The sequence below is a fragment of the Periplaneta americana genome, chromosome 16 (genome assembly GCF_040183065.1).
Source record: "Periplaneta americana isolate PAMFEO1 chromosome 16, P.americana_PAMFEO1_priV1, whole genome shotgun sequence".
NCBI lineage: Eukaryota > Metazoa > Arthropoda > Insecta > Blattodea > Blattidae > Periplaneta > Periplaneta americana.
Window position 1 is genome coordinate 12,950,586 of NC_091132.1, and position 17,089 is coordinate 12,967,674.

Sequence of the window (17,089 nt, forward strand, 5' to 3'; positions counted from 1 at the left end):
TATTATTAATAATAATATTAATAATAGTATTAATAATAATAGTATTAATAATAATAATAATAGTATTAATAATAATGATGGTAATAATAGTAATAATAATAATAATTATAATAATAATGATAATAATAATAATAATAATAATAATAATAATAATAATAATAATAATAATAATAAAACAACAACAACCTAGTAGTTAACCTGAGTGATAAGACACTAGACTCACATTCAGTAGAGCGCAGATTCATATCCCAGAGATGACTAAAATGATCGAGGTTTTAGTGGTTTTCTCGATTAAAAAATAGAGACAAATACAGGTTTGGTTTCACTTCCACAGATACCGATACTGTTTTTCATGACCTAAGTCCCAGATGCGATCATTATATGGAAACATAAGTATGGAGATTAATGTTTCTGAATTCCAAGAAATAGCACAGTTACAACCAGAATATCAAAATAAATGGATGTAGTCTGTAGAGACTTAAAGTTTAAATTAGCGAATACAACTTCTAAAAACAAATGATGTGCAAACCTTGCCGAAACTGTAAAATATGTTGCTGCTATGTGTTGTTGTATTCAAAAGTGTAATATCTGGACTGTTAAACCAAACCGTTAAATTTGTCACTATTCTTCTATCCCAGCATGCATCTTACCTGTGTTTACATCTATATTTCCGGTTGACAGTGGTCTGGTTCAAAATTTTGGCTATCAGTACATTTTCATGCCTTAGTTTATAATAAATTTGAGTAATTGTTTAACACATTGGTAATATTATTTATACTGAATATTTCCTACTGACTTTCAATTGTTATTTAATGATAATACATTTCAATTACAATCGACAGACTCAAGTGAGTGTATGGAGAGGTCTTGGTACGTGCGACCAGTTGTGAACTGCCTTCCAGCATGGTTTCGGTTTGCGCAATGTCTCAGGCGATATCGAGACACGAAAGAGGCCTTTCCACACTTGGTGAATGCTGGGAAATACTCGTCCACGTTTCTCGTTGTTGTATTCAATACTCTTCGTTCATATTATAAAGGTAAGGCACCCTCAGATTCTTTTTGTGATTTCTGTTTATCTAAGATCTTCAGTAAAGGTTGCCAGATGTGCCAATGTAATAGGACATTCCAGATTTTCAGATAATTTTCTCTTGTCCAATTTCTGACAGAATTGCTGGTACACTATGATTGAGCTTTCTAAGCAGTATTTTTTAAATGAAATAAAATTAAATTTAAAGAAACTCAGGATCTTATTTAAAATTCAGGATTTGCTTTATTTACACAATTGAAGTTACTTTTATGACAAATAATAATGGAATACCACATCATCGATTAAAAGCATGCAATGTATATATATGGGTAACAAATAATTACAGAAAAATGAAAACAAAATTCTGCTAGTCATGATAAAAAATAGATAAATCAATAGGCATCCTCTTTCTCACTTGTTGTTTAATTTATACATGAACGCAATTAAGAAACAATGAATAGGATTCCGATATGTTCTGTAAAATATGGGAACACCCCTTTTTCGCTAATGTATGTTCCATTGTTCTGAAAGAGGTCTTTGGGACGTGCTTTTAAAAAGAAAACTGGGAATATTGAATGCTATTTTACTAAAAATATCAGTCTCCATCATGTTGGTGACATTGGAATTCGTTATATTGGTAACTTCTGAGGTGTTACTGAATGTATGCAATGTTCTTAAAACAGCTCATATCATGAAGCAAACTGCTGCCAGATCAAACATCGTTGAATCTTAAGGTACGGTCACACGTCACTACTTTTGCAGCAGTACAAAAAACTGTGCAACTCTTGTACTGCAACGTGTGAACAATGGTGCAACCCGAAAAGTAGCTGCTGCCGAACCTGCTGCTCGCTACTTTTCCATGCTGCGCGCAGCTTAAAAGTAGCGACGTGTGAACAGGGTTCTCAGGGTTGCAGCCGCAGCATTTTTGATATCGGTTTTGTTGAAACTTTTGCCGCGGTTGCAACCAGTGTTACCACCCAAATGTGCCAATGATACTTTTATTGTTTGGATATATTTTAATGTTAAATGTGATGAAAATAAATTATTTGTAACAGTTATTAAATACACAACACAGTCTGAGCATAATTGCTGACGATATAATTCGTTTTTTAAATTTTCCGTAGCGTAGTTCCAAACAGGAGGGTTGCCAACATTGATTACGTGAATATACTGTTGGTTATCATTTAAGTATATAGGCGTTTTTAAAAGCTTTATAGTAAAAATAATGCCAATTTCTGAATACTAGATACGACAGAAAAGCAAATAATAGATAAGGAAGGTTTCGCATGAGTTTCTTAATAATGCGAACATAACCACAAAATGTATATTGAGAAGTCAACACGGAGATGGAAACCTGCAGCATGACTGCGGCTGCAAAAGTAGCGCCTTGTGTGTGAACAGACTCGCAACCTCCAGTTGCAACTTTTGCTGCACTCGGGTTGCGCAGCACGAAAAGTAGCGTGCAGCGTGCTACTTTTGGTTTACGTGTGAACTTTTGCAGCTGCAGTATAAAAGTTGTGCTGCAAAAGTAGCGATGTGTGACAGTACCTTTACTTGTTTGATGAGATCATAATTGTGAAAAATCTTCTGAATTTCAAAGAAGATAATGAATTATTGAAGGAAATTTTTAAATCAAAACTTTTAGATGAAGTCTTGCTGATTCTGTTCAGAAGTGTTGATGAAAAGCTCCCAAATTAAAAAAAGTGATAGTGTTCATTATGTGTATCCCTGGTACAAAATATGCAAATGTTGAAAATCTATTTTTGTACATGTACTCACTGTGGGCTGATGAGAAAAACAAACTACATTTTATGAATAATAAGATCTGTTAATTGATTGTTAACATTAAATCATGTTATACAGTTTTCTTACATTTGCTTGTTCATAAAATGTTAACATTACACGATTACTATAAATATGTGTAGTGTACATATATTGACATTGAAGTTTACAACTTCTATTTGGCAATAAACTGCACTTTTCACAAATTTACAATTTCGAACCAACAAGGTTCAATTGTGTGACTAATACATAAGATAATTTATTTTAACTTTTAATATCTTTTATGATCTATATTTTAACTTTATTTATTTACCAGTAATGTGTTCAATCATAGATATAATATGGATCTGATAATGCTAAATATGGCGAAAACGTTTGTTCAAAAAAATATGTAATACATTAACATGCAATAAAAACATTCACCTACAGATAAGTAAGACTGAGATATTTTAATAAGAAATTTTGTTTCAACAATACTTATCTGAACAGAAAAATTATTTTGAAAATTGAAAATCAAAATTAAGATTGTTGAAAGAAATTTTGAAAATTGGCTTATATTTTGTTTCAGATTACTATGATGATTCCTTTGATAATCCCTACCTGTACTTATGGATTTTTGCCTCCATTGTGAGCTCTTGCTATGCGTACACTTGGGATATCAAAATGGACTGGGGTTTATTCGATAAGTCTGCAGGAGAAAACACATTCCTTAGAGAGGAGATTGTATATTCCTCTACTGTGAGTATTTTTAGTTATATAACAAAACAAGTGGAAATGTATAGTTTGTAATTATGCAATCTTCTGGGCACATGCTGCTTTCAGAAGGTTCTTGAACAGGCAGTATATTTACTTGAGCACTTTGTATATAGTAGGCTGTGTGATTGAAATCCCAAGTATTTTTAATGAAATTATTTTTTTTTTTTATTTCCAGGGTTTCTATTACTTCGCCATCATTGAAGATTTTGTACTTAGGTTTGCATGGGCAATTTCCTATATTCTGACGGAAGCTGGTTATATTGGTTCCGATCTGATGACTTCTATAGTTTCACCACTGGAAGTTTTCAGGTAATGTAAATTTCACCATTTTTTTGTACGTAAACAAAATTAATATTCTCACAAAAATTGTTGCATTAGTCCAAAATGAAATTAAATATGATATTTCATAATGTTTAGAAATGCTATGGTCAAAATTTTTACAGTGATAACTGATTCAATATGATAAATAAAAATCAGTGTAACAATTGTATGATCACCTTTATAAAAATCATTAAAAATAAAAAAATTCAGACTTTTTCAGGGTTCTATGCTACCCTGTCTTCAGTGTAGGAATGGAGATTGTTGGACGTAACCTGATGATCGGTTTTTTTTTTTTGCGTCTTGTGTGATCTAACGTGAAGACGACCAAAAAACCGATGATCAAGTTACATCCATCAATCTCCATTCCCACACTGAAGGTGGCGTAGCATATAACCCCAAAACATGTCTGTATCTTAAACATTTTTAATGATTTTTATAAATGAAGGGTCCAGGGGAAAAACGTGTTAAGTCCAAAATTATCAATTTTTTGTTTCGGATGCCATATAATACCTCGGGCAATAGAGATTTCAGTGGTTTAATTGTACAGAGTAAAAACTTGATTAAGCCAGAAATATTTGAAAAATGATAACTCAGAGACAATAGAATGTAATGGACCTTGAAACTTTAAAATTGCTCTCCTGTAAAAACAGTAAAATGTGACTTAGCACGTTCTTCCCCTGGACCCTTAAAATGCGATCATACAGCTGTTGATAATATTCATTTTTATTTATTATCATATGATATTTCACCTTATAAAATTAGACTATTCAGCAATACAGTATTCCATGAGTCTACGAACAAAAAATGAAACAAAAAAAAAGACCTCTCAAATGCCAATATTGATATTGAATGGAAGAGCCTAGAAAAATATAACTTCTTAGGTAATGGATGAATGTCTAAGATGATACGAGGACTATTTGCAAAGTAACTTCCATTAGGTTATTAAAAATTATCATTACTGTTGCAAAATTATACTACTAGGTTAAATTGTCATCGACATTTCTGCTCGTCTCTCCTGGCAATCGCTTATTTGTAACCCACTTCTGAGATTGGGATGCCTGGAAGACTGAGTTATGCTGCCCCGATGATAATATGATAGGATGACTGTACGAATATATAGCACTAGGAGAGGTCTTAAACCTAAAGTTAACCTAATTTCCAGACCATGGACGAACAGAGAAACAATTCCCTTTAAGGAAAAATTTCTGTATTCCAACCGGGAATCAAAGACTGGACTTCATGAACTGTAGCCAGAAGCACCGACTACTAGACCATTGATCAATACTAGACCACTGATCAAATTGTATGCATCTTGAAACTATGACCTTTCACTATGGTTGCCAACCCTCCCGTTTTTCCCAGGATCTCTCTTATTTTCCCTTAATTTTTAACAGTCTCCTGGCTCCCATCTTCTCTTCGAGTATTTTTCTCCCTTATTTTTGCATAAGGTAAAAATCATTATTCTAAACATTTGATTTTGCCCTGACTGATGATTGTTTATATTATGAATTTTGTTGTTCAAGAGATGCTTTAAAATGTGTAGTCTTTGTAGGAGATAATACTTGCTAGAAATGGGTTTTAATGCTCATATGTTTGAAATCAATATTATAAATTTAGAAAAACTGGCTAGCTTTTTCTAAGCATACCAAGTAGTAATGCTCATACAAAAGGTGTTTTATCTCATGAACAATAAATGGACAGATGTTCGAAAGTGGAGCACAATACATCTAATAGTATAGTATAGTATAGTATAGTATTTATTAGCTGTCGTTATAGCAAAAGTTAATGACATTGTCAAATTACACGTGTGAAATTATCGTGCAAAAATGAAAATTATTCTATTACAACACTAAACATAAAACAAAATGATCACAAATACTCCTTAGAGTTTACAATTGAGAGTCAAGATGATCAAAAATAGGCTAATAACTAGATGAAAATTGTAACACACTGATCACAAATATTATTTGATTTGCTCCGTTTATATACAATAAAGCAAGAATTAACTTAACAATTTATGAGAATTTCCTAATGTATTAAAAAATAATAATAAAATTCAGAGAAAGAAACCTAAAAAATATCTACAGCTTGATTTTCTAATTCAAAATATTCTTGCACAGAATAGAATGGGTTGAAATCAGAGGTGCAAACTGCAGTCGACTTCAACTATTACACGAGACAAAATCTGTCACAAAATACTCTTAATTTAAGTCTAGCTGCCTAAGTGAAGAATAAAGTCGTTTTTTAGTAACTGAATGGAATAATTTGCCAATTTTCTATGTGAAATTTTGTAGGTTCCTTAGTCTCCCGTGTTTCCTCAAAAAAAGTTGGCAACTCTGCCTTTCACTACTTTTAAACATTGTCTCTCAGTGACTGAGCCAGGAGTTTAATTAAAGGGGTAGTAAACTAAGATGGCATGCTTGTTAAAAATTAATTATCAGCTGGTATGGGATTAAACCGTGGTATGTTTGGTTTTCAGATTTTCTTTAAAACTTCATTCATATTTAATGAAGTAATAATAATATTTATTATTATTATCATTATTATTATTATTATTATTATTATTATTATTATTATTATTATTATTACTATTATTATTATTATTATTATTATTATTATTTAATATTAAGAGAACGCATTTTCTTGAAACATACTGTATGTCTAACTAGACCTATATTATAAGACGAAACCTATGAGTTGTATTCTGTTGGGCGAAAATGAATAAGTCCTTGATAAATCAAAAAGATCTTACTTACTTACTTATAGATGGCTTTTAAGGAACCTGCAAGTTCATTGCTGCCCTCACATAAGCCTGCCATCGGTCCCTATCCTGAGCAAGATTAGTCCATTCTCTATCATCATATCCCACCTCTCTCAAATCCATTTTAATATTATCGGCCTCCCCAAAGGTCTTTTTTCCTCCAGCCACCCAACTAACACTCTATATGCATTTCTGGATTCGCCCATACGTGCTACATGCCCTGCCCATCTCAAACGTCGGGATTTAATGTTCCTAATTATGTCAGGTGAAGAATACAATGCGTGCAGTTCTGCATTGTGTAACTTTCTCCATTCTCCTGTAACTTCATCCCTCTTAGCTCCAAATATTTTTCTAAGAACCTTATTCTCAAACACCCTTAATCTCTGTTCCTCTCTCAGAGTGAGAGTCCAAGTTTCACAACCATACAGAACAACCGGTAATATAACTGTTTTATAAATTCTAACTTTCAGATTTCTTGACAGCAGACTGGATGATAAAAGCTTCTCAACCGAATAATAACACACATTTCCCATATTTATTCTGCGTTTAATTTCTTCCCGAGTGTCATTTATATTTGTTACTGTTGCTCCAAGATATTTGAATTTTTCCACCTCTTTGAAGGATAAATCTTCAATTTTTATGTTTCCATTTCGTACAATATTTCGGTCACAAGACCTAATCATATACTTTATCTTTTCGGGATTTACTTCCAAACCTATCGCTTTACTTGCTTCAAGTAAAATTTCCGTGTTTTCCCTAATCGTATGTGGATTTTCTCCTAACATATTCACGTCATCCGCATAGACAAGAAGCTGATGTACCCTGTTCAATTCCAAACCATGTCTATTAGCCTGAACTTTCCTAATGGCATATTCTAGAGCAAAGACCAAAAAAGATCTAAAAGTGTTAAATGTCCGGTTTGTTCAGAGCCTTTTTCTTCCCCTTTTTTCCTCCAAAAAAACTTACAGGTATTTAAAAATTTCAGACGCTTTGTGTGGAATTTTTTCCGCTTGGAAAACGAACATCTGAACAACTGTGGTAAGTTTCGAGCTGTGAGGGACATTTCAGTGGCTCCAATAGACTCGTCTGACCAGACACAAATGATACGGATGATGGATGAGGACGAAGGTGTCTCTCATCGGCGGAAAAAGAAACCAGCTAAGAAGCCGAAGGACGACAAACAGAAATTACTGCCAGAAGAGACAATAGAAGAAGCGGATAACTCCCCTTATATAGGAAAACGTTTGTAAATGCTTTACATAACAGTTCCTATACATTATTTGGCCTACAATAGGCTCCCGATAGATATTGATATTTAATAGAAACTTTTGTTTTTAAGTATAGAAATATACAGCCTTACATCTATTTATTACCTGTACATTTTAGAATTGTGAACATACCTTGTATGATGTTTACTCTTTATAAGTATTGTTATCTATCGATTTATTGTGCTAGATTGTAATTTATTTTAGAATATACATTTACATGAGCTGGTTAACAATTTGATACGGGTTATTTCTGTAAATATTTTGTAGTGGATGTCTCAACAATTTACATTTAAAAATGCGAACTGGAATTTTGAAGGAAACGTTTCCTTCAGTTTCAGGTCATTTCAAAAAAATTCTTTTGCTAAATCCGTAACACTTTTAAATCCAAATTTACATGCGTGTTGTATACACATTTTTCCATAGTTGTCATATACAGTATGTGATGATTTTCTTACATATTCATTGATACATTATTTCGCTCTGTCCGAGTTCTTTTCTATATGGTGCATTACCAGAATCTGTTTCGTGTTTTCGTTGGTACCGGTACTTAAAATTGATTTTCTCCAGTGTTTTTAATTATATTGGGTGAAGCCAGCACCACTATGTGTCAAACTGTGTGGATCACTGCCTGCTGGATCACATCCTATGGCTGTTTACACTGCCTGCCCAATCAACAGTTATGCGCGTGTAGCCACAAGATGGCAGGTAGTGACTTTGCATATACTGATATTTACATACTAAGCAATATTCTTGTTAAGGACATGTGACCTAGAACTTGTAATGACATGTGTCTTCATTGACACCACCAAATAAATAAATAATTTTAATGTTAATAGTGGTGGGTATTGCCTGCCACCTAGCGGCAAAATAATTTTGATTGAGCAGGCAGTTTACACAGCTATAGGATGCGATCCAGCAGGCAGTGGTGTGGATGTAGCGACGTCCACTCCTTATTTAGTTTCTCGTAGTATTTGGTTGCTATGGAAACTTTAAGTCAATAAAATATATGAATATAATGAAGGAACTGCATTATTTTTTAATTATTATTAACATGATGTTTTGGTACTATTTTTTTATGAATTGTACAGGATGGAGTCAGCACCATATGTGGAAATGTGGTTTTGTTGGAGCAGTATTTATCTTTTATTTTGTTTTTCGTAGTAGATAGTTGTTGTAAGGTTGCTGCTTCACAACTTGCAGTACAGCATGGTTTGAACAGAGTGTCTCAAATGTTTGAAATTAAGAAGTAGTTGACTGCTATATGGAGAAACAGCTTTTCTGTCTCTTGATCATGTGGTGTTGTTGCAGTTGATTTAAATATGCAGAATGCATTGCATACCCTTGTAATTGCTCATGCAATACAGTAGTGGTTTCCAACCTTTCTCTTTTGAGGGATGCTTGAAATGTTTGGTTAGACTTCAGGGAACCCAGCAAGCTGACATAATATGTTCATCTCGGTTAGTTCTGAGTAAATTTTACGGGAATGAGCTAATTATTCCATAAGGTGTAGTTACATTTTTTATTACTTAACTCGTACATGTTCTACTTACTTTTATTACGTATATGCTCATCATATGTAATTTATATTTTATACATATTTTCTTATTTTCTATCATAAGATCATTAATAACGATGAATACTACTCATATTTGTTTCCTGTATGCCTTAAAATAATGTTTATGTGCCATATTAATTTCCATTTGTCTTTACTTACGCAAACAATGATGCACACTGGAGCCAACACAAAATATTTCCCTTTGTACACAATCCATACTATATTCACATTATTTTAAAATTCATTTTTGGTTTTCAGATAAGTCAATTACAGAGTTATGAAATATATTTATTTAAAATTTTCAATCATATGACTTAACATTCGTATTGCAAATTAACATTTGCTACAACATATTACTAAAAGAAAAGTATAAACATTTTCGCCTGTACGGCATTATCAGATACATAATTCTTTAACGATATCTAACATAAGTATAAATGACATCATCGAGGATCATTGTCAGGTTAGGTTTGATTTGTTCAAGTTTTTGGTATGCCTTGCATATACGTTTTTTAAATTCATACCAAAGCCTAAACAAACAAAACCTAACTTGTCAGTAATCCTCGATGATGTCAGCCACATTGACCAACGTTTTCTATCGAATTACCGGCAATTGGCTATATTGCCAACTTCACAGTTCACATCACATAAATCATTATTATGAACATAAAAAATTTAAATCTGATAAATCATGATTCTTAGCAAAATTCGGGAAAAATTGACGTCCGGAAATATTTTCGAAAATATACGGGATAGTGGGTCTAAATTCGGGACGGATGGTCACATAATTGCATCAATTGTTGGATTATTGAAAGATTAGTTTCGTCCAACCTCTGTTGGTGGGATATGCAACTATGTCCACGCGGTAACCAACCTCGTTTGCTCTGCCGTTTACGAAGGCTTGCCCAGAAAAATCTGTTCTAGGCTTCCACGTGTATCTTGAGCTATTAAATGTAATAACTAATTAGTGTAATGACAATCAGTTATCCACAATGATGGAACAATAGGTAACCTTGCATGCAGATCCGAGATTCGCGAGTTCAAGCCCCTGCAAGAGAGATTAATATTCAAGAGCTTGACTTCCATCGAAGGGGAAGTTAGGGCATCTCTGTACTACAGGAGTGAAAATTGGATCGGAATACTGTATTAATGACATAAACAGAGAATACAGTTACCGAAATAGGTGAATAATCGGTGTCGTGGAACGACACGTATTTTGTATTTTTTAAATGCTTCTCAACAACTCGGTACCTTATCATTGCTAAAGATTAATAACTAATCCACAGAATGAATAATAAAAGCAATATCTATATGATTTAATAGCAGTGCAAGTGTTCAGTTTCCCGTGACTCATCCTGAATTTCTGATTAAACTCCATTAAACATTATTTCTCGAAATGTTCTTTTATGACAATTGCGTTGAGTGTTACACTTTTAATACGTCATACTACTTTTGACCAATAAAACGGTACGAAAGGACGCCTTTCAACCAATCATGGCTGCTTATCGATACAATTTTATAATTTCCCTAACATTTGTTTCTTTGTTTGCCAACATTTCAAACTTAAAATTCTTTACTATATAAAACATACTTTGCGATCGTCATTTGTTTCCCGCATAGATAGTCGATTGAAAATGGCGGCTCCGTTCAAACGTTTTGGTGAAGGGAACATTAGTGAAATACAATTTTAATAAGTCAATTACTATCCAATTTATTGTATTAGAGTACCGTACTTTATTTCTTCTAATCTTTATATACTTTCTTCCGTTTTATCACCTCCCTAGCATTTGTTTTTTGTTTGCCAACATTTAAAACTACAAATTTTTTACGGTACTACATGGTTTGCGATCGTCACTTGTTTACCGCATAGACATCTGAAAATGGTGGCTCCGTTTAAACGTTTTGGTGAAGGGAACATCAGTTAAATAGAATTTTAATAAGTCTGTATCTATTTTATTGTGTTAGAGTACTTCATTTCTTCTAATCTTTATAAACTTTCTTGTGTTTTTATCACCTCCCTATCATTTGTTTCTTTGTTTACCAACATTTCAAACTGGAAATTCTCTACGGTATTATAAAACATGCTTTGCGATCGTCATTTGTTTACCGCATAGACAATCAATTGAAAATGGCGGCACCGTTCAAACGTTATGGTGAAGCTAACATTAGTTAAATAGAATTTCAGTAAGTCAATTAATATTTTATTGTATTAGAGTAGGCCTACTTTATTTCTTCTAATCTTTATATACTTTCTCCTGTTTTTATCACCTCCCTAGCATTTGTTTCTTTGTTTGCCAACATTTAAAACTGGAAATTCTCTACGGTATTATAAAACATGCTTTGCGATCGTCATTTGTTTACCGCATAGACAATCAATTGAAAATGGCGGCACCGTTCAAACGTTATGGTGAAGCTAACATTAGTGAAATAGAATTTCAGTAAGTCAAATAATATTTTATTGTATTAGAGTAGGCCTACTTTATTTCTTCTAATCTTTATATACTTTCTCCTGTTTTTATCACCTCCCTAGCATTTGTTTCTTTGTTTGCCAACATTTAAAACTGCAAATTATTTACGGTACTATAAAACATGCTTTGCGATCGTCATTTGTTTCCCGCATAGTCGATTGAAAATGGCGGCTCCGTTCAAACGTTTTGGTGAAGGGAACATTAGTGAAATAGAATTTTAGTAAATCAATTAATACCTATTTAATTGTGTTAGAGTACTTTATTTCTTGTAATCTTTATATACTTTCTTTTGTTTTTATCACCTCCCTACCATTTGTTTCTTTGTTTTCCAATATTTCAAACTGTGCAAATTCTTTACGGTACTATAAACATGCTTTGCGATCGTCATTTGTTTACCGCATAGACAATCAACTGAAAATGGCGGCCCCTGTTCAAAGGTTTTGGTGAAGCTAACATTAGTGAAATAGAATTTTAGTAAGTCAGTTAATATTTTATTATATCAGAGTAGCCTATTTTATTTCTTCTAATCTTTATATATTTTTTCTAATGGTGTAATAGTCAATTAAATCCCACTCGAGTTTTGATTTTCTATACGTAAATCAAAACCTGTAGTGAGATTACTGTTGATAAATTACAATTGAAGACATTATTACAAAAGTAGCCCTAGTCACTTTTAATGGAATTAAGTTAAGGACACATTTGTTACAATTTCAAATATTTTTAGACACCAAAAATGACACATGTCAGGTGCAATAGCCACAAGAATAAACACCAGTTGTACGGAAACAACTGACATGTGTTGTTCTATTTATTTTTATTGTTCTCTTGAAAAATAGAAATTTTGACAAGGTTTGTTTTTGTAATAATGGCTCCAATTTCATCATCAGAAGAAGAATACATGTATATTTTACAAAACACACCTGAACCAATTTGAGGATCTAAAATAATATAACCTCCAATTCAGTTGTTTACCCATGTCAAGAGTAGGATAAGAATTTGTTACAAAATTGTAAGCAATAATGACAATTTAATTTGCAGTATCATGGCCTGGAACCTGTTATTTTCTACTTCACTTACACATTTTTATAAGAATATATTTGTGAATATGTAAATTTGTAACTTTTTAATTCTGTAATTTGTACTTTCGTGAAATAGGGCCCAGGCGGCAGCAAAATCTCCTCGCACATTCACGAGAACTATATTCTTCTGTCGTCCCAAGTTTTGCTACACAATAGTAATATGCGTTACAAGAGCGGTATGTTGATGTTTTCATGTTCGAGGAAAAGTTTGAAAAAGCGAAATGTAGTTGAGCTTTTTTAATTTCCGATAATTGAAAGAAAACATACTGCTCGAGTATCGTACATTATTTTGTGCGAAGATCGTTTATTACATACCTGAAAGACGAATTTCTAATTAGTTGCAATGAAATCTCCATCTTGGTTTCTGTTCAATGACGGCAATTTTGGAAAACAAAAATATCTATCTTCAACATTGTTGCTATAAAATGTTTTCTGTGTTTACTATACTCTAGCAGGCCTATATACGTCTATCTTCCCCCCCCCCCCCCAGTCTATAAATGCGAACTTAAAACAAACGGTAAGGTTATGTAATGATTTATTTTTCATTTTAATATTTTAACAATATTATTTATATAACATATTGCAGTAATAACATCGGCATCTGGAATCTTGTTGATTTTTTCACGGCTTCCTTAATGTTACTTGCATCACGAATGCAATAACTTTAGTGGAGTAGTAGAGTTTACTTAATTTTTGCAAATATTTAAAAACAATAATTAACATTGCAATTTAGGTGAAATTGCAGTGGTAAGTTTCCAATTTATAATTATTACTATGTTAAACGTCTCTAAAAATAATATGTTAAAAGCCTAAAGCAGTAAAATGAATGTGTCTCTTAAGCGGTAAGAAGAGGGAAATTGTTATGTGTGTTACGTTGGAAATACTGAGTGTGGTATTTCACACTTACGGAGTATTGGTTTTGTGCGGAAAACAAGCAAATACGCACGATTTCGCACAAAATGTTTTACTGCTATAGTTGCATCTGTTGTGCTTCTCTGTGGGATGAATATATAGTCCATTGATTGCAGTTTAGTTGACTCTTAGAGAATACGATACGTGGTGAATTATTCTGTCGATTAGCAATGTTTTAAAATAGTTTTCCAGCGACTAAGGTCTGTATTTTGGTGGGTCTGTGCTTTCGCTTCCTGGTTTAACAATTGGAATGATGCTGGAAATTTTCCAGAGTATGAAGCCAATGCTCACTACAAGTGTTGCAGCTCTAAGGCCAAGAGATAAGTTAAGGCGACTGAACTTTTGCCATCTCATGCAGATGCAGGAGGCCATGGAGGCCTACGATCTTGTTCCACGCCTGGCGTAGAGTGACGAAGCAACTTGTGGCAAGGTGAACCGTCGTTACTTCTGCAAGTGGAGCACAAGCGCGATTTACATGAATTTAACAGCTTCTGTGCCAATTCCCGGCCAAAACTTCATAGCCCTTTTTAATGTACAATAAGTTCTCCGCACAGAGTATGGGCACTCGTTCTGGAATCAATCTGTGGTGAATCAATATAGGATAGAATTTCAAACGCTCACTGACAGCCGAATGCTAATGTTATTAGTAGTTAGGCCTCTCTCAGTAATATCTCGGTATCGATAGCAGCTATAGACCTGTGAGATGACTCATTTGATTTGTAATCGCGACTTCTGCAGTATTAGTGACTATTACTACATCATACTACTTTTGACCATTAAAACTCTACGAAAGGACGTGCTTCAATCAATCATGGCTGCTTATCGCTACAATTTTATCACTTCCCTAGCATTTATTTATTTTTTATCACTTCCCTAGCATTTCTTTGTTTTTATCACTTTCCTAGCATTTGTTTCTTTGTTTACCAACATTTCAAACTGCAAAGTCTTTACAGTACCATAAAACATGCTTTGCGATCGTCATTTGTTTCCGGCATAGATAGTCGACTGAAAATGGCGGCTGCGTTCAAACGTTTTGATGAAGCTAACATTGGTAAAATAGAATTTTAGTAACTCAATATCTATTGTATTAGAGTACTTTATTTCTTCTAATCTTTATATACTTTCTTCTGTTTTTATTACCTCCCTATCATTTGTTTCTTTGTTTAACAACATTTCAAACTGCAAAGTACTGTGAAACATGCTTTGGGATCTTCATATATATATATATATATATATATATATATACATACATACATACATACATACATACACATACACGCACGTATATCGATCTTCAAAGAAATGAATGAACTCTCGTTAACTTTTAGTAGGCTTGCGTATCTATAATAACTCGTCTGTGCAGGCGTAATATGCAACCAAGTTAGCACGTAAGCATCGAGTGATTACGTTACTGCAGGCGTTTCGCTTGAAACTTTCGGTTTTACTAGTGTGCGTAAGATTTTCACGAACAAATATTGACAATTCGTGAGTTTCATGATCTTTTAGTAAGACGGTCATGCTTTTTTCATAGTAGTAAACATAACTCAAGTTTGTCTTGATTGGTCAGTCATAGTAAGGATCGACTGACTCGGGTTCGATCTGCGTCTGGGTCATGAAGCATTTCGTGTGTGGACAAAGCGGGCGCGAGGGTTTTTCTCGGAATTCTTCAATTTCCCCTCACAATTATCATTCCACCATACTTAACAGTCACCCTCATTCTCTGAGGTCCGTAGCCAGGCCTCCAGAAGAAATTAAACATGGCTGAAACACAATGTGTTTAATAATAAATGTATTATTATTATTATTATTATTATTATTATTATTATTATTATTATTATTATTATTATTATTATTATAGGTTAAGGGTGTTTGAGAATAAGGTGCTTAGGAAAATATGTGGGGCTAAGCGGGATGAAGTTACAGGAGAATGGAGGAAGTTACACAACACAGAACTGCACGCATTGTATTCTTCACCTGACATAATTGGGAACTTAAAATCCAGACGTTTGAGATCGGCAGGGCATGTAGCACGTATGGGCGAATCCAGAAATGCATATAGAGTGTTAGTTGGGAGACCGGAGGAAAAAGACCTTTAGGGAGGCCGAGACGTAGATGGGAGGATAATATTAAAATGGATTTGAGTGAGGTGGGATATGATGATAGAGACTGGATTAATCTTGCACAGGATAGGGACCGATGACGGGCTTATGTGAGGGCGGCAATGAACCTTCGGGTTCCTTAAAAGCCATTTGTAAGTATTATTATTATTATTATTATTATTATTATTATTATTATTATTATTATTATTATTACCACTATTAATACTACCACGCTGTTACTACTGCTATCACCACCACCACCACCACCACCACCACCACCACCACTACAGGGTGTCCCAAAACGAAATACGGATTTAGATGAATAAATGCAACAAAAGCAGATAACAATGTCGCCAACCCAATGAAAACAAAACATAGTTAGAACATTGCGTAATTGTTTTGTTGTCGGGCTGGTGGTTGTTTTGTTGCGTTTATTAACATTTTTAAATCCGGCGTTATTGGGACACCCTCTATTATTATTACCATTACGTTTACTGCTACTAGTAATACCACTACCATTACTGTTACTGCTACCACAACCACTACTACTATTACCACTACTATTCTACTACTAAGAAAATTAATCATAATCGGGTTTATAATGATTGACAACATAAAAAGAGAACTGTATTGTTTCCAGACGTGTAAAACGTATCTTGAGAAGCATAGGCGGAGAGGGAACAGTTTCCTTAGTGGGGGGGGGCAACGCAAAACCATAGAATCCCCATATAACGGGATTGTGGGGGACATCATTTACCTCCTCCTCCCGTTATAGCTTGACCGTTGTACAGTATATCGGAATATGATCATTTAACAAAGGTATTTTCGGGGGGCATGTTTCTTACTATGTTTCATCCATATCCGCGATCTTTCGGACCGAGTTCTGTAGGACTTGAACTGAATGTCTACTACAAATTATAATAGGGCATAACTTAAAACAATCTCTCTCTTTCCCCCTCTCGTACAGAAATACATGCATACATCAATAAAACTTCGTATCAGTGCTAAGGGAAACTTTTTATATGAAGCTTATGATTCTGTGAAGATATCATTTGAAATGT

At 33.6% G+C, this 17,089-nt stretch overlaps 1 protein-coding gene across 5 annotated transcripts in view; it reads left to right on the forward strand.

Annotated features, from left to right (window-relative positions):
* Positions 1–8,935, forward strand: part of LOC138690945 (solute carrier family 53 member 1) — a 60,536-nt gene extending 51,601 nt beyond the window's left edge. For all 5 annotated transcript variants that reach the window (XM_069812530.1, XM_069812532.1, XM_069812529.1 and 2 more), the window contains 4 exons: positions 843–1,037; positions 3,378–3,547; positions 3,741–3,874; positions 7,633–8,935. In XM_069812530.1, coding sequence (XP_069668631.1) covers positions 843–1,037; positions 3,378–3,547; positions 3,741–3,874; positions 7,633–7,897 — 764 coding nt within the window. In that variant the 3' untranslated portion in view covers positions 7,898–8,935. The remainder of the gene's footprint in view (positions 1–842; positions 1,038–3,377; positions 3,548–3,740; positions 3,875–7,632) is intronic.
* Positions 8,936–17,089: the final 8,154 nt, after the last annotated feature.